The 18951-nt window shown below is 40.6% G+C and overlaps 1 protein-coding gene across 1 annotated transcript in view; it reads right to left on the bottom strand.

Moving 5' to 3' along the window:
- The window catches only part of ltbp1 (latent transforming growth factor beta binding protein 1), a 156976-nt gene that overhangs the window by 46512 nt on the left and 91513 nt on the right, over positions 1 to 18951 (bottom strand). The window contains 5 exon segments of the mRNA XM_038737681.1: positions 3860 to 4027; positions 10724 to 10846; positions 12553 to 12612; positions 17846 to 17948; positions 18164 to 18465. Of these exon segments, the coding sequence (XP_038593609.1) occupies positions 3860 to 4027; positions 10724 to 10846; positions 12553 to 12612; positions 17846 to 17948; positions 18164 to 18465 (756 nt within the window).

The raw sequence follows: 18951 nt of genomic DNA, 5'->3' as shown, positions 1-18951 counted from the left end.
GCCGACCCAAAGCTCGTATTTCTGCTCTAAGGAGCGAGGAGCGATCTCTGTGGAGCCATGAGCGAGGATACACAAGAGTAGCCTTCACGGAAGCCTTTTACTGGCCAACATGCACCCTTATTGGATACCTGTTGATTGACGCATAATGATATTCTGGGTTATTCAAATCGGAGATAATAATAATGAAATACAGATGCTGATAATGAATAGAAAAGCATTTTGCTAATAGGAATGATCATGTGCTTCTGAGCAGGATGCAGTATAAATACAGACTACAGGTTGTTCTTCATGTGTCAGTGTTTGTTAAACAGGTAATAGCTACAGAGAGAAAACATGCTGCTCGGACTGTGTGCCTGTATTAGTATTAGTATTAGTATGGTTTCCTTGCGTCTCTCCATGTAACACTGGTGGGAGGGACTAAGATGCAAGGAAAAGACCCAAGTGAGGAAAATGTTGCTGCAATTAAGAGACTTGGGATGTACCCCTTGTTGCACAAAGCTTTAGACTTGGTGCATTTCGGTTATGTGTTAGCATGGCTGGTATTGTTAACACCTTGTGAGTCTGTGTGTGTCATCATGGCAAAAGTGAGTCCTTTGCCAAAGTGTATGGTCCTGAATATGCCTATCTGATGTATATGTCTATTAGTATTATTTTATATATTGTTTATAGTGTGTATATATGTGTTTTCTATACTGTAGCCTGGGTCTGATTTTATTATTGTATTAAGTAAGCACATCGTGAGCAATGTACAATCCTGAGTCAAATTCCTCGTATGTGTACACATACCTGGCAAATAAAGCTGATTCTGATTCTGTGGACAGATTTAGTCTGAATAGCATCACAACTTTGCAAGGTGTAGAGTTCAAAATGAAGGCAGAGTTTGAAGATCGGTGTGGTCTGACTGGCGATGGATGTAATAATGTAGAAATGACTGCTGAGTCCTCATGGGTCAGAATGTCACCATGTTGATGGGTGTCGCGGCTGATCCCATCACAAGATGGTCTCTAACTATCTAAGTTATTAAGAAATGCCTCTCTTTCTAAAACACACAATCTGGGTTTGGGTCTCGGGTAAAGACCCATGCAGGCATTAACTCAGTGCTAGCTTTAAGTTTGACTCAATGTAGGAATTGACTGGCATTTCTGCAACACCGCTGGGAATCATTTTTGTCAATCATTTTCTGATCTGATACCAGTCCTTGCAGTTACGATGGCCTGCTTTACACCATGCTGACAAGGGACCCGGAGAGTCTAAATGCCCGTGTGTAATGGAATGCTTCGCTAGTTTTCATCAACACACACCGGCACATTTTTTTTTTGTGAAACTGTAAATATGAGGCAGCAGCAAACCCCTTCTGTGCAAGTGTTGCAAAACAATATGCAGTTCATTCAAGCCATGACAAACACTGTTAACACTGCTAAAGTAAAAGGTCAAGGGTACAACGAGCATTACATGATTCTAATTACCATCACTAAGATTTAACTTGCAAGCTGTCTAAGTAGCTCTATTTAGATAACCTGGTGTAATTAGGGGATGACTTAGATCAGGGGTCGGCAAATCAGTCTGGCATCGGGCCAAATTTTTTTCAAGTCATTAGATGACAGGCCAGAAGATAGTCAGTTTATCATTTATAATCTGCCATTTACTGGCTGCTGTTTAGCTCAGTCAGTAGTGCACAGGACTCCTGTTTGAAGATTTGTGTGTTCAATCCCCATTTGTTGCTTGTGTTACCTTTCTCCCTTTTCAACAAATTAATTATGAAGAGATAGTTTTACATGTTCACATTAAGCAGGAGTGTGTTCCATTACATTACATTTCTTCATTTAGCTGACGCTTTTATCCAAAGCGACTTACAGTTGCTAACATGTCAGAGGTCACACGCCTCTGAGTATCTCCAGGCAGAGGAAATTCCTGCGTTTCCGATCTCACGTTTTCTGACGACTTTTTCAGAGGTGTGTTAGGCAAGCCAAAGACTCTTTTGAAAAGTAAAAGCTCTCAATTAAACACGACATAAAGTACTGCTGTAAAGACATTCTTATGCTTTTATTTTGTAGGCGCAATCACTTAAGAGATCATCATTGCTATCACTATAATGTTGTGTTGTTTTTTTGGATGATCATTGTGGGAAAGTACAAGGGTCTGAATGTGAATGGAAAATGAATAGCAAAATTCTGCCTGACAACAAGTAAGTTAAACTTTTCTCTCCAACCACAGTAATTTGTTTCTCTAACAATGACATAATGCACAAGAACAGCTAAAGTCAAACTGTATCCTATATATTCCACCTAAACCTCCATGATGATCGCCACAAAATACATGACAGCACATCAGGCTTAAAGGTAACACATGCTTGCAACAACCAAACATTTTAAAATACATTACTATGCACAGGCATCTTAAAGGTCGAACCAACTGCAACTTCCCAAAACCCAAAAAAAGGCCTTACTAAACTGTACTGACATAATGAGTTGTGTAGGGAAAAAAAGATAAACAGGAAAGTAGCAGATGTGGGTGTGACAATAGCTACTGCAAAATGTTTTGTTTATGTATTCTCAAAGCAACTAAAAGCCACTACTTAGCCAAGCTGTGAAACCCATGCAGACAGTACGAACTGGGGGAAAAAAGAATGGGACACACACAGGATCTTTTTTGCCTTCCCTTTTTAAAATTCCTGTCTTTTATTCGAGTTTATAATCATGCAAGATTATTAGACGTTATATTGCTGTTGTAATGAACTGAAAACAGAATGGCTTCTGTTTGCATTCAATTAAATTAAATTCTATTTATATAGCGCCAAATCACAACAACAGTTATCTCTGAGCGCTTTTCATAAAAGAGCAGGTCTAGACCGTACTCTGTGATGATAATTGAAACAGAGGGTGTCGAGCAGGAACACGGGGGCAGCAGGTGACTCGCAACGACAGATCCTGACTCCACAGCTCCAGAGCTGAAAGGCTTCATGTAGTTCAATACCTGACTTTTAATATAGAATGAAATTCACACACAATTTAAAATACCGCTCCTTTTTTACAGAATATTTACTGATGTACTCGTAATTATAACAGTTTAATCCCAAGATAGAGCATTGATTATATGAAGGAATCACCACACAAAAAATTGGCAAAGTCCTTCATGCAAACACAAAATATTTGTGCTGCTTATAAATTTTACAACACACAATAAAATGCATCTTACACTGTGATTGTTTAAGGCAGCACTCAAGTGGCCATTGTGACTCATTAAATTGAAACTTGGGTTGTCCATTAATAAGAGGCACATGTGTCCATTTCTTCATACTTTGCCTCTGCTTGCAGTTATTTTTGTATATCAGGACATCTTGTCTCCACTACTGCTACAATAATATTTCACTAAAATACAGCGGGCAGTGGTATAAACCAGGTAAGCTTCTAGTTTAGGTCTACAGCCATGCAGACGGCTCTGTGAGGCTGTACTTGGGCTTTGAGCTAAATGCAAACATCAGAGCTCTAACATGCTCACAATGACAATGCCAACATGCTGATGTGCTGATGTTTAACAGGTCATTTTTACCATGGGTTAGCATGCTAACATTTGAAACTAAAAGTACATCTGAGGTTGATGGACGTGTCATTAGTTTTGCAGGTGTTTGGGTGTTTGTTTTGGCTTGTTCATTTTGATCTGTGTGTGAGCATCCTTATAATAAGCAATACGTATTGCAGGACACAAGTCCAAGTGTGTTGAGGCAAGGCCAAACTAAACTGCAAGATTGTTAATTGGTGTTTGGCATGATATTCTCTTCATACAGTTGAGAAAAGAAAGCCTTGGGCTCTTTAGTTCTCACTGAGGCAGGATAAATGTCTGACATGGCTGGTGGCCTTACCTGTTCCTGGAGGGGGGCATTTGTCACAACGAGGGCCCCAGGCTTTGCCCACACTGCAGCAGCAGAGCTGTTTGCTCAGCTGGGCAGACACCGGGTGCAAACACTGCTTCCCTGAGCTGACCAAACGGAAGCAAGCACCCTTCTCCTCTTGGATGGCAGGCGTGTTGGCTGAAGTGGAGCGCAGATGGAGGACAAGAGGAGGAGAGGGGGGGGTAGTGCACCAAAGTGTAGGAGGCACATACATGGGGGGATGAAAGAGAGAGTGGAGAAATAAAGAGGTCCCCTTCACCAAAGCACCTTACCCTTCTCACCTGAACAAACTAAATATATTTCTAAAACAACACCAGTGCATAAAAAATACAGATTTTGCGGTGAGAAGATAGGGCAACCACATTTGGCACACATTTAAACTATTAAAGCCAAACACAGAAACACATTGGAACACATCAAAGCACAGACATGTTGTAGTAAAAACATGAAAAACATGTTTTCATGCATACATGCACTATGAAAGTCAAGCAGTGGCAGATGAAGGCATGCCGGAGAGTTTGGCTCAGTTTGTTTTTCAGGTTTTGGGGTGTATCCAACACAAAATGCTAACTGGAGACTGTTCTAAGTGGAACACAGAAAAAATAATGACCTCCAAGGTATTCGCAAAAAAATAATCAGATTTTAAAACATCTGATGGTGGTTGTAAAAGGTTGGCTGAAGCTTGTTCAGTAGTTTTATGTCACAGTTTTGGGTTTAAGTGTTATTATTTTTCTTATTTTGTTGAATGCTTCCTCTTGTGTCTTTTTGAACTTTTCTTCCTGTCTTTGTGTATTCCTGCTCTGCGTTTTTTAGGTTGTTTTCACCATGTTATTTATTTATTCATTCATTCCCTTTCCTCTTGTGTTTGGTTTATTTCATTATGTTTTTTCCTGTTTCCTGTTTTACTTTGGTATTTTCCTCTTTTCTCTTTCGGTTCACTTCACTTCCCCCTTGTGTAATTGTTTGTGTCTCATTATCTTGTCCTCACTAGAGTATTTAGTTTGTTCTGTTCCCTTTGTCTTTGCCAGGTCATTGTTGTCATCTGACCCATGTCACAACTATTTTTCCCTACTGTCTTTTTTCCCTCTTTTTTCTGGATTATTGGTTTAACTTTAGACATTGCCTGTTTTTCAGGATTTTGAACGGAGGACTTTAGATCTGTTCGCTAGTGTTGGACTACTTTCCCTGGTTTTAGCTCTCTGCCTGCCATTTCACCATCCTGTACGTTTTGCCCCTGTTGTGGCTTACTCATTGAAATCACTGCACTGACCCTGCTCTGCGTCTGCTGTCTGCTTTGGGCCCAAACCCTTGATTTCCTGCTACCCCTTTAGCAGCTACTGTGATATTTTAATTAAGCAATTGCTGTATCACTGCTAACGAAACAAAACAAAGGACAAAATAGTTCAAAGTTCAAAATCTTTACTGTTTATTAGTTGAGAACAAAATGACGTAACAACGATCATCAGAAACCAAAATCACCAGCCGCCTGAGTGCTGGATTCAAAATCACACCGAAAATCAAAGTGAAAAACTGAAATCACAGGCTGATCTAACCTGTGTGACTTTTATCACGGCAACATATTGTGACTCGGCAGTGTGTTTGGTCCACACGTGCCTGTACGCACTCCTGACAGCATCTGGGCATGCTCCTGATGAGATGGCGGATGGGGTCACGGGGGATCTCCTCCCAGACCTGGATCAGGGCATCCGTGAGCTCCAGGACAGTCTGTGGCGATACTTGGCAGCCACGATACATAACATGCCAGAGGGCCCACTGCACCAGGAGGAGTCGGAAGCATAACGTTCTCCACGGTGTCTCCAGACTCTTTCACGTCTGTCACATATGCTCAGTGTGAACCTGCTCTCATCTGGGAAGAGAGTGAAGCGCTAATGCCTGCCAATTCTGGTCTTCTCTGCACAGTGCTGGGCTGTGAGCACAGGTCCCACTAGAGGATGTTGGGCCCCTCATGCGACCCTTATAGAGTCTGTTTCTGACAGTTTGGTTAGAAACATGCAGACCAGTAGCCTGCTGAAGGTCATTTTGTGGGGCCTCCTGTTCCTCCTCCCACAAAGCAGCAGATACTGGTCTGCTGCTGAGTTGATGCCATTCTACAGCCCTGTCCAGCTTTCCTCATGTAACGGCCCATCTCCTGGTTATCTTCTTCATGCTCTTGAGACTGTGCTGGAAATCCCAGCAAAAACATCTTGCGACGGCACCTATGGATGTGCTCTCCTGGAGAAGCTGGATTTCCTGTGCAACCTGAATGGGATGCAGGTACCGCCTCACGCCACCAGTAGTGACAAGGACACTAGCAAAATGCAAAACTAGAGAACAATCAGTCAGGAAGTTTAAGGAGAGAGCAGTTGTCTGAGGCTGTTGCTTCTCCAGTGCATCAGTGTCATCAAAACAAGTGACATTGATTCACAATCGTTAAGCTCCCTAACTGGTCGGATTGATATCCCTGAAGTTTAATTGACTTGATGTTATACTGTGATGATTAAGTGTTTGTTTGTTTTTAGCAGTGTAAACAAAGTTAAAGCACATGGGTACACACTTAAAAACATATACAGCAGAAGTTAAGGCATTTTCTTGTTTGAACATTTACCATAGTGATCATACTATCATACGTATTGACGTTATTGGCTGTGTGACGCCCTGTAGGGTCATGAGTGGGTGTGGCCTATCTCTCTCTCCCTTGTAGAAGTAGAGCTGATTGTGATAACTGGAGGCAACTTCTCATTCAGCAGGGAGCTGCTGTTGAGCTGAGGTCAGACCTCCCTTCCGGGTCTTTCTCCCAGGTTTGTTTTTCTTTGGTTTTGGGTATTTATCTTGTTTTTGCCTACTACAACACCTTCACTCACATAAATTCATGCATCCATCATCCTCCTTGATAATTAAGCAATATTGTTCACAATAATTGCAATATGACTTTTTCTCCAAATCGTGCAGCCCTACTTAGTGTACATGAACATACCCAAACAAAAATGTAACAAGACTAAGACACTACAGCCATGCTAGCAGCTCTGAGGTTCTTAGACACAGTGGTGCTGAGCTAAACACAAACGTCAGAATGCTAACATGTATATTTCAGTCTGGATCAGTGGTGGACCGCCAACTGACTGGCCAATCAACAAACTTCTTCTTCCATTCTTTGTGGTTTTAGGGGGAGTTACATGCTGGAACACCAGTTTATATGTCCGCTCAGTACTTCTGTGCAGACGCTCCGCTTGTAGTGCAGGTTGTCAACCTCCTTCAACCTTCTAGCTATTGATGGTAATGTTGATTATAGTTATTAAATTAATTATTCATTTATAGTTTTGAGTTATGAGACTAAATAAATTAAGTGGCTGTCAGTTTTATCTTTTTTAAGAGCAGGGTATTAATGTTAAATAAAAGTCATATTGATTATTATTCAATTATTTAATATAAATATTGAGGCCATTTAAACCATCATTCAGTACATCCCCTTAAAAAAAGCAAGTGTAGTTTTTTCATGGTTCTGGAGTGGTTGACGTGTGTGTTTTGTGTTTCCTGTTTTACTTTGTAGTTTGTCTGCCCTTAGTGTCTTTGTCTTGTTTTACTTCCTGTGTATGTGTTCAGTGATTAGCTAGTGGTTTCCCCTGTGTGTGTGTGATTATGTTCACACCCACTGGTGTATTTAGTTGGTCACTTGTTCATTGTTTTTCACTGTGGATGACTTGCTAACTAGTTTTCATGTCTGCCATTTCTGGTTAATTCCCAGTGTTTCTCAAAATGCTGAGCTATTCCTTTAATGCGCCTGTGGATGAGGAGGTAGAGCGGGTCATCCAGTGATCTCCACCACCACATGTTGAAGTGTCCTTTGGCAAGGCAGTGGACCCCAAATTGCTCCCAATGTTTGGCCAGACCAAGCATGGTAGCTCTCTGCCACTGGTGTGTAAATGTGTGCGTGAATAAGCATAACCTTGTACAGAGCTTTAGATAAAATCGCTATATAAATGAAGCTATTTACCTTGAGGCGCCACCATACATGACTACAGTCCACTGTGATGTAGATATTATATGTATATATAATGTCCCGCAGTTCAGTGTTTGTCATATCAAAAACAGTCAAAGAAACTATACTGGAGGAAAGGAATTGTGTAGAGGTATATTCCAAGGAAAAGGTATAAAAAATCTGCAACATTTAAAGTTCCCAGGAGCAAAGTAAACTCCACTATTGTGAAATAAAAGAAGTCTGAAACTATCTTTTCCTTACAGTAGGCCATCTGGCCAAAATGAGTAAATAGGCAAGGAGGGCCTTGGTCAGGCTGGTAACTAAGAAATCAATGTCCTCTCTCTGCAGGGTTCGTCTGCAGAAATGAGACAACCTGCCAAAAAGAAAAAACATTCCCTGCAGCACTCTGCCACTCTGGCAGAGTGAGCAGACGGAGCAGCTCCTGAGCAAAAGGCAGCTGACAGCCAACCTGGAGTTTGGCAAGCTGCACTTAAAGGACTGTGAGAGTATGAGGAAAATGTTTCTGCGGTTTGATGAGACAAAAAGTGAACTCTTTGGACTTAATACTGTGCACTGCACTTGCCAAGTGATGAGCATCATGCTATGCTATGTCTTGCAAGGACAAATCTTCAAAGAAAACTATGTCAGACTTAGTGCCTCAGTATGCTCCAAACAAAGTCCTTGTCACATTGTATATAATCTAAAAATCTCCCATCCGAAATCTTTTGTAACTTTCCAAAATTTAAAATCACATACATCTTTATGAGGAAGCGACTGACTGGGTGTGCTGCATTGAGCCAGTAGACAGGATTTGAACATCTCTCTTGAGCTCTCTTTTTTTAAATTCTTAACACAATTACTTCTATCACTTCTCCTGAGGATGGAGTGCTACACCATGAATGCAACTCGAACCGGGTTAACATGAATGTTATCCCCATTTGTACAATTCATCACGTTGCGATAACAAAGACATGCAAAAGATCCAGAAATCTTGAAGAGAGATTGGAGAGGCAGGAGGACACTAAAGCCCTGTTTCCATCTAGCCAATTTTAAGCAGACTTTTAAAATGTTAAAAAAAAAAATAGAAGAAACAAAGACAATGCGAAATAGGTGCTTTTAGATCAGCTGCTTTGGAGTGAATAAACCAGAGTACGGCAAAGGTAGTTGTCACAGACGAGTTGCAAACCAGAAACAAAACCAGTCACATGGACCTGAGACAAATGGAGAGAGTTCCACAGGAATGTGTTTCAAGTGTGGGTAAGTTGCTACAGCCATGTCTTTATTAGAATATCCAACCAGACAGCAGAAGCGGCTGATCAGTCGTGAGTTGAATGTTCGCTATGTCAGAACTTATTCGGCAAAAGTGTTTCCATCTCCCTTTTAGCGCAATAACTCTTTTCGACAAAGGCAAATTACACCTCAAGTGGTCGGAAAATGTTTTTGCAAAATTAAAAGAAGTTTCTTTGCGAATTTTGCTGTTTCCATCAAGCTTTTCGAATGCGATACTTAATAATGCGCATAAAAATTTTTTGATAATAACACAACTTGCGACAGCAGGCTTTCCACACTGCATTTATGATTGGATCTCTCTTCCCCACTCTTTACAGTATGCAAATAAACACATACATCATTGTCTGCAAAGTCCAAATGCTTTGCATTTTTTAACCTGAATTTTATGAATTTACTGTTTACCAGACCAAAAACAAGAGAAGAATTAGGTTGGATAAATGATAAACGTGTTACTGAGGGCCGGTCCTCACTGATTACTGTACAGAAACAACTTTCTGCCAACTCCAGGCAAAAGATTTGAGCGGATGTACTTCAACCCCACAAATTAATTCACTGATCACAGCCATTCAGTTGAAATGAAGAGATTTTGCCAAATATTTGCCTTTTTACCTGGACCCAAAAAAGTGGCAGAAAATGACACTTTAAGCACAGATCACCATAATTAGCAAAAGTGACACGGAGTAGAATTAGATTTGTTCTGTGTTAACTTCAGCACCCTGTCCAGCAACATCTGGTCACAGGATAGAAATTAAAAGATACAATATAAAGGGTACAAGCTACAAGTATATCGCTGGAGTTTTCAATCACAGGTGAGCCATCAGCTTGGAGTGTGTGTGTGTGTGTGTGTGTGTTTGCACAGCTGTTGGAAGTCAGTGCTAAGAATAACACGTTTGTTAAGTCTCCTCTGCTGAGCCCTTTCATTTTAACAGTGATGGTGATGAAGGAACACTTCCTCATTAGCCATGAGATAAAAAGAGAATCGGGACACAACCCCATTCCCCAACCCCTCAACTTTCTTCCTCACACACACACACACAGCTGATCAATCATGTTCAAGACCACTTTGGCACTTTTGCATGCACGTTGCTTAACTAACTACATCTTCTCTGTGTTGCCCCTCATCCTCTCTGTCCTGCTCCTTTTATATGAGACACGTGTGATATGTTGGGTTCGGCTGTATTTTGTGCTTTGCATTACATGCTTGAGGGGGAAACAGAATTATGCAATAAACACCATGCTTTCATCCATGCACTGTATTCATCAGCATATCTTTAGTGCATTCCTAGCAGCCCTATGCTATGCTTGTACTTTGGGGCAGGTGGTGGGGGAAATCATGAAATGCATATGTCCCATGTCTACTGTCATGTGATGGGAAATATCAAACTCCTATTGTATGAGCAAATCTGCACATCATAGACCAGCATGCAAATGTAATGCATTCAGTAGTTGTCAATGTATAGTTGTGGCTCAGTCTGACACTGTTGGATGTTCTGGGTTTGGATGATAATTAATGAGAAATTAATGAGAGAAAGAAACTGAAATAGACAATATTAGATTGTGGGACTTACATATGCACATGGTGAGCGTGGGGTCAGGGACATAGCCAGGTTTACAATGGCACCTGTAGCTGCCCATGGTGTTCAGACAGTTCCCATTAGGACACACTCCCTGTAGCTGGCACTCATCTAAATCTGTGAATCAACAAAAAAATAAAACACAATAAATCCAGGAAACATTGCCAGATGGGACACAGAGATGTTTATAATTTTCTCAATTACTGTACTTAGTTACACAAAAGACATCTGGCGCATGTTCAAAGTCCATGCTACAGACACGTTCCTTGACAGGGCTGGACCAGCAGTTGTTAATGAGAATGGCAAGACCCCCTCCTTCCCTAGTACTGCTCTCCTCTTGGTTTCTATCTGCTTGTACAGTCTCGGTCGGTGATGTTGGCGTTACATTTTGAAAGAGATTAGGCATTTGGTAGGTAGTATATGTGCTTGAAGAGTTAAAGCTGTGGGACTGTGGGGAAAAAACACTGCCCCACACTGTAGCTGATCATGAATGGGTGAATGAGCGACAAAAACTGTAGACGTGCTGAATGCGCTGTTTAATTTGATGTCAAAGGTCAACACTACACGTGATAAAGAACACAAAAAAAAGGATATGGATTACAGAAGTCCCGGCACCTCCTGAGGGACAACAAAGTCTAGGATAACACACACACTGAGTCTGGCAGCAGTCTGACTCAGCAGCAGGTCCTCTCTTTCTCCTCTCAGAGCTCTTCTGCTTCTAGCCACAGAGCTGGCAAACACTGTGGATAACATGGCACTGTGCCTCATTACTGGTGGTAATGGTGCCTCCAGTGCCCTCTATTGGGACTATAAAGAACCACAAATTATTGTGGGGAATGATTCTCCCAACAGAACAGCATAATGTGCCCATATGAACACTGAAACAGGTTTTCAGTCAGCCCAGCTTTCAATATAATTAATTAGGGACATAATTCACAGTTGTTCTGTGTGAAAATGCACGTTCAACTAAAGCTAATATAAGGTTTCACCAGTCTGAGTTAATCCAATTAAACTGGTATCTTATAAGTTACAGTCTTTTTTGTCCAAAATTTCCCTGATGTTTGATGAAGAACACCAGACTATGTTCTTACCATTTATTGAGAACCAATCTAAGCTCATTTAGTCTTAGTTTATTTTTACTGAAATTGGCTTTCAAAGCTACTACCGTAGTATGTCTGCACTGGTCTTTCAGTGCACTGACTTCAAGTAATAATAATAATAATAATTATAAAGTAATATATAGTGCTTACTTTCAAACATTAAAGTTTCTGAGACCTCCTCCTCTATTGGTACCAGTGGGATTTCTGTTCATCTGAATAGCTGTTAAGGTCGGCTGTTTTGGAGCTCTGTATGTTTGCTCTAAGGTCTATGACAGCATTCATGCCTGGCCAATACAAGTCTCAACAAGGGGAGACCTAATCCTTTGTGTGTGTCTTTGCTTTGTAGTTCGTACTGCAGTGCAACACAGATGCTGCTAAGTGACTCCTCAAGTCCAAACATGGCTGAACAGGAAGGAGCACTTCCCCACCATGTTCTGGCCAGCCAACCTGAACAGTCTATTGAACATGACGCTTGTTGAAACTTAGCCCCAGACTGCAGAGACACACAGAAACTTCTTAGCGAACCTTTGCAGCAAGAACCAAACTAGCGTACAAATTGAAAGTTTGAGGTGATGATGGCACTAGATGAAAGGTCAGATGATCACCAAAGTGACTGCAAATAATTTTGAATGGAAATGAATGTGCGTACCAAATTACACATATATACACACACACACACATAAGATAAGATATTTTAACCACAAATGTCAGGGAAAGTATTACCTTGGCAATGAGAGCTGTTGATTCTCTTGTAACCCTCCGGACAATCTATCAGAGGGATCGCTGAGAAGAGGAGAATGTAAAATGAAAAGAGACGGCAGCAAACATTTATTAGTCATTACATTCAGGCATTTAATGAATGGTTAAATTTTCATACACAATACACTGCAAACATGTTTTTTTCAGTTTTCAGGTCCGATTTAACCTTGGTTCCCTATAGTACCATCACCCACACACCATCGTCATTGTTTTGCCACAAATGATCAATAAAGCAGTTCCAATTTTAAATTTAAACCTTTTTAGTGGAATGTGTAGCTTTTCTCTCACATCAGTTTGAAACAGTAGATTGTTTTCCAGCTTTCCAGGGGAGACTGTTCAATGTAAACTGTACTGTGGATTCTTCTCAGATGTCCTGTATCTCAAACTATCCAATCAATGTTTGAAATAATTTAGAGGCCCTAAAATAATAAACTCTGCTACTTCATGTTTTAAAGATGTCTCCTTAACAAGTTCAAAGAATCTCAAAATCATTCATTCTGAGTGATCAATATTTTTGCATGGGTTGCCTATATAAGCCTCATAAAATTAAAATTTTACTTATTTCAAAAAATCGTATATCTTTGTGCTCTAATTTGTTACATGCTAGTTTATTAATGTTTTGCATTGTTTTATTTTGTAATCAAATTCCAATAGTTATCAACAAATTATAGTTATCAATACACAGAAAATGTTCCAAACGTAGTATTCATGTTAACTGATGATAAGACTGTGCCGTCATAAATCTACTGAGTTATCAGGTGCGCACGTTCTCAATAACGGAGGTAGTGATGGGACAGTGGATAAGACACATGCCTTTGGTGTGAAAGACCCAGGTTCAATCCCCCACCGTGTCCCTGAGCAAGACACTTAACCCCTGGTTGCTCCAGAGGCATGTGACCTCTGACATGTATCAGTTTCAGTGTAAACTGGTGTTTCTAGTTCAAGTTGGGCCCTTAACAACGAACAGTGTGTTCCAGCATTTGAAAACCACCTCTGTTTTTTTTTTACTTCTGCCCACTTATTATTAAACACTGGCCAGTACCAAGCAAGCTATATTCACTTCTGACTGTGACAGCCAACAGCATTCTAGCTAAGAACAACCAGCTAACTTGTTAAAATTGCAATAACTGTTTTTTTAGCTACTTGAGGGCAACAGGAACAGTGAACAGTACAGGTAGTGAGTGTACAGAGAGCTTTTTCTCTAAACAATGAGCTTAAACTCACTCACATTGTTCTTTGATACTGATTATAGCCACTTTAAGCTAACTAGCATAGATTTATTATATTTAGTGCGAGTGTGTGATTGACAATTGTATTGCAATGTTTTATCCAATGCTATGCAGCCTTGGGGGATTTCTGCAATCAAGCCCCTAGAGAAGCTAAAAGTTTCAGTGCATTTCTCTCCTAGTTCCAGTGTTAAGACATTTTTTTTCTCTGTGGTCGTTCAATAAAATGAGCAAAAAGCACTGAGTTTGGAACCGTACCATATTATATTTTGTTAGGAGATGTTCTCCCTTAATAAGTCACCCATTGGTTACATAACCGTTGTCGTACTTTAATATTCTGCTCTGGAAAAATCTCCATCTCCAACTGTATGCATTCTTATCCCATTAATGCATGTTACTAACTCCACTTCGCACTCGTCCCTCTCCTCTCTCCTACTGTCACTTTCTGCAGATGATTCAGGTCCAGAGCTGTGGAGTCTGGATCTGTGTTTGTGAGCCACCTGCTGCCCCCATGTTCCTGCTGACACCCACTGCTACAAATAATATTAGTCCTATTTTCATTATCATTAATATTACTATAATTATTAGTACTGTTATTGTTATTCCCCCCCCGCGCACCAACCGGTTGAGGCAGTTGGCCACCCACCCTGAGCCATGGTTCTGTTTGAGTTTTCTATTTTATTGCAAAGAGTACGTTCTAGACATGCTCTATATGAAAAGAGCAATGAGATAACTGTTGTTATGAACTGACGCTATATAAATAAAACTGAATTGAAATTGAATTAAATTGATTGAGACCGACATGAAAAGACTCGGGGCAGTGGCTGGAGGCTAAAGAGCTGAAAGCTGCTCAGACAGCCAGTAGCTCACAATAAACACACTCAAGTCAAACTGCATGTTAGAGGCTGGGCTCTGCTGTAACGGTGGACAAAGGCACCAGTAGGGAGTTGGTACCCAAATACCTGAAAGCAGATTGATATTTCGCTCAACGGGAAACAACAAGGCAATGTTTGTTTGACCAATAAAGCCAGTTTATTTACCAGCTACCAGTGTCTCCATGGCACAATGGACCGTTTCACACTTCTTCAAAATCTAAACTCATGCCCCTGCCATTCCTGAGGAGAACAGAGGGAAGGACAAACCTCTGGCTTTGTAGTGACTCCCACAGAAATATGTGACTAGTCATGCTGACATTTCCGTCTGTGGTCTATGAGGCATGTGGGCTAAACGCTGGTATGAGTCGCTACTGATTTTAAATGTGAAATTTCTCTAAATCCTAATCATCTCTCACCTGAGTTCACGTTTTAATACATACAATAAATCAGGAATTGATGTCATACCTTTACTGATCCAACAAAACATAATATCTGTCCTCTGTTTGTGTAAGTATAAGTAGCCTGTTATGAGCGTAAACTGCACACATTAACTTCAGTTTACTGGTCATGTTGAGTACTACTCAGCCCGTGGAAACGCCTGCATTACAAACTTGAGGTTTAAAGTTTGAAAGATGCTGTCATTTCTAAGGAAGAGAGAGTGTAAGGAAACATGCATGGCTGAGTTGCATTATGGGAAATGTAGGATCCAGTGTGGTTAGAGCTTGATCCATGCTAGGGATTAAAAGTCAGGATAGCTCTTGAACCATTCTTTGTTTAATTTGTCTCTGTGAGTTTCTCAACCAATGAGACAGCAATAATAAAGCACTCTATATAGTAGTCTCCTGAATGGTCTAATGATATTAGGTTAATGTCATGGCCATCACTTTTAATTACTTCAAATTTGTTTGTGTGAAATGTAGTTTTATTTGTCGGTATGACATGGAGAATCACTCTGAATACGACAATATCAATGAGCTTCGGCTCAGCTATCAAAAATTGACCCAGAATCTGAAAGTGAACTGCTGAATGTATTACTGAGCTCAGTTTATTATAATTTCTTAATTTCTTCGTAGTCATAGGTAAAACTTCTTCTCATGTTTTATGGATCTTTTTACCAAAGAACCAGCTCATTTCGGACAGAGTTGCTAATGTTTTGCCCTGATGAGTCACAGCTTCATGTGCTTCCAAGTCTACAGCTAATGTAAACAATATGTGTAATTGGGTTGTATACAGTTGAAATGGGGAACTTACTGTAACTCTGAGTGTGTCTTTAATGCTCTACATCCAATAGCTTTGGCTTCAAAGACAGGTTCCATAGTTCTATAAAGGGAGTATGGTTGAATAGCCAGCTACTTCATAAAAAGCACAGCCACAGTCAGGCTGGCAACCCCCTCTCTGACTCCCCCACACAGCCGGGTAATAACTTCTCTAAAAAGACCTGTGGAGCAGGGGCCTGCACTGCATGCCACCAAGGCATTTAGTGCTTTTCCTCTCTGGAAATAACTGGCAGGGTGACAGTCACCTGTCTTTTAATACCCAAACCAGCACAAGGGTCATATAATGTTTCCTAATTGCTCTGGTTCAGCGTCTTTATTTTGCCTGTTGCTAGCTGAAGCGAAAGTCTGTGAGAGACACTCACTGAGCTGTGTAAAACACATTTTAGGTGTAGGTTTCCAGGTGGCTTGCCATTTCACTCTGTCTTTCTTTTTAAGTATAGTACAACCTAAATTTATAAATAAATCAATAATCTTTTATTCTAGTAGTAAATTACCTCAAAAATGAAAGCTTTAAGTAGTAGCTTAAAGCAGTATCTTTAGTGATGTTTGGTCTTATGGTTTTGCTGCAGTTTTAGCAGAGAAAAAGAAGAAGAATGAGAAGAAAAACAATAGGACACCTAAAAATGAGCAGCAGCCCCAGGCACTACATTTCCCATCTCAGCGTCGTCTTTCATTAGACCCTCCCTGCTGTGTAAACAGCCAGGTCTTTCAAACCTCACACCCCCAGTTTGTAATGCAGGCTTTCTGTTTGTATTCTCCAAGCCAAAGTTGAGATAACTTTGATGACATCCCTATGATATCATTATTTTGTCAGACTTGATAAAGCTTCTACAGCTGCCCCATTAAAAGAATGACGTCAGCATTTCAAGTCTAAAATAGAAATCTTCATGTGAATAAGTGCAATTTGACCTCACACTGGGCTACATATAGAGAGGTATTTAGATTTAGGTTAAAGGACCAATTTGGGAAGACTGCTAAATGCTACATGCTGTGTCTCACAGGACAGGGACAGAATCATGTAGTAGTATCTTTTTATACATCTGTGTGTATAATGACCCTCCCTTACTATGATGAAAATCAACTTTTTTCTTACACCCAGCAGATACTGTCTATACGGTATACAGTGGCACCAAAATGAAAGATCAGATGTTATATGTTCAACACTTTAGTGACATTGGTACCAAAATATCTTTCTGGTGTCAGTTTGAAACAGTTTTCAATGCTATTTTAAACATCTATGATTAAAATGTAAACACAGGGGTCACTGCACCACCCAACCACAGAATGTAATCTTGCTGTCACCCCTTAACCTTTTAATAAGCAGCCAAATTTACTCATTTGCAGATGCTTTTGTCCAAAGACACTTACATTTGAGCATCTACAAAGCATCAATACAGCACGAGATCTACAACTGATAATACATAGTAGTAAGAACAGCTACATCTTAATGTTTCTGATGATGTTAAAGGTTTGTTTACTCATGAATCTGTATATGTAAACACAAAAATAAAACAGGCCCAGTGTTTCCCATACGTTCATTTATTTATTATTTATTAATATCAACGCTGACCGCCAGATATTGATTTTCAAAATTTTTTTTACTAAACCTATTTAAAATCGTATTTGATTGCAGAGTGCCGTAGCGCATTCGCGCAGCACTTCCTCTCGCTCGTCCCTCTCTCCCTCATGGAACACCACTGCACAAATCTGTCTAACACAACGCCGTCAACCCAGCTTAAAAAAAGTTATTAGCAAGCATGCAAGGAGCCAAGCTAATAAGGACAGCTAAGTTAATGTTAGAATACAGCTGGGTTTTCGAGGCTAGCATGTGCAAATACAAAAAGCAGGAATAACATCTGAGAAGAACAGCTGTACTTACATGGTTTCTTTGGACATTTCTGGCATTTCTGGAAACCCCAGGACGTCCCAATGGTCCCACAACACTGCTCCTGCTTAGTGAGACCTGGCAGAGCCTTTCCACACTGAAACATACAGATGTACAATGAAACAAAGTGGCAGAGAAAGAAACGTTTGGATTTTAATTTGAATAAAAGTTAGGTTTTTGTATTCTGTCTGTTTCCTGTATGTCCGATCCCCAGGTGTTGAACACAAACAGACGTAAACACCTCATCCCCTCATCACCCTCTATCTCATGGCCACACATACAGATAAGAACAGGTCTTTTCCGACAGTGTACCTGACTCCCTGCAGTCTCCTGGAAGCAGCGACCCAGCGTGTTCTTGGAGGTGACGGGCTGGTACTGCGGGACCTGGTAGCCATGCTGGCTGGGATAAACTATGTTGTAGCCGTGGTGCTGGATATTCTGGCTGCTCTCTGTGTGGTGGTATCTATAGCTGGTGGATGAAGAGGAGCCTGACTGGGAACCTTTCAGCTGGTGCCCGTTGTTGTGGTAGTTGTCCAGCTGAGACACCTGGTGTACCTGGACAGAGGCCTCTGGAGGATGTTTGATGTGGATGTTGACGATGCTGGGGCTGAACACTAGATGCACATTGGACAACATGAGCCACACAATTATTACAGTGTATTGTCAAAGAACACGCAAGGACACCCCACAGATTTCACACATTAAGATTAGTTTACTAATCACAGGCCTGTGCCTGGTGGCTCTGGAGGAGCTTTATCAAGACTGATGCCATATTCACATTCTCGTGGTAAACAGCTTTTGTGCACACATTCTCCCAACATATTGTGGTGTTGGGATGGCTCTGTGCAATTTTCGTGGGTGCACCAAAAGTTCAAATTTGATGAACTTTGACCCAAGCTGAGCTACCTTTGTGGGCACTGTTGATCACTGATTGAATGAAACGTATTAATCATGCTTCAAAATTTCCTGAACTTTACAATAACAAATTGATGTGATCAGATCAAAAAAATGATATTCGCTAAATATTATCATGCAGATGCTGCTCCCAGCTTTGTTCCAAAACCAGTGTTTGAGTCTCTGAAATTTAGGGATCTAGCATG

This window comes from Micropterus salmoides, unplaced genomic scaffold, assembly GCF_014851395.1.
Source record: "Micropterus salmoides isolate LMB-PRFRI ecotype aquatic unplaced genomic scaffold, ASM1485139v1 Ms_hic_scaffold_22, whole genome shotgun sequence".
Lineage (NCBI taxonomy): Eukaryota > Metazoa > Chordata > Actinopteri > Centrarchiformes > Centrarchidae > Micropterus > Micropterus salmoides.
The sequence above is the reverse complement of the archived record's forward strand: the minus strand, read 5'-3'. Positions and strand labels throughout refer to the sequence as shown.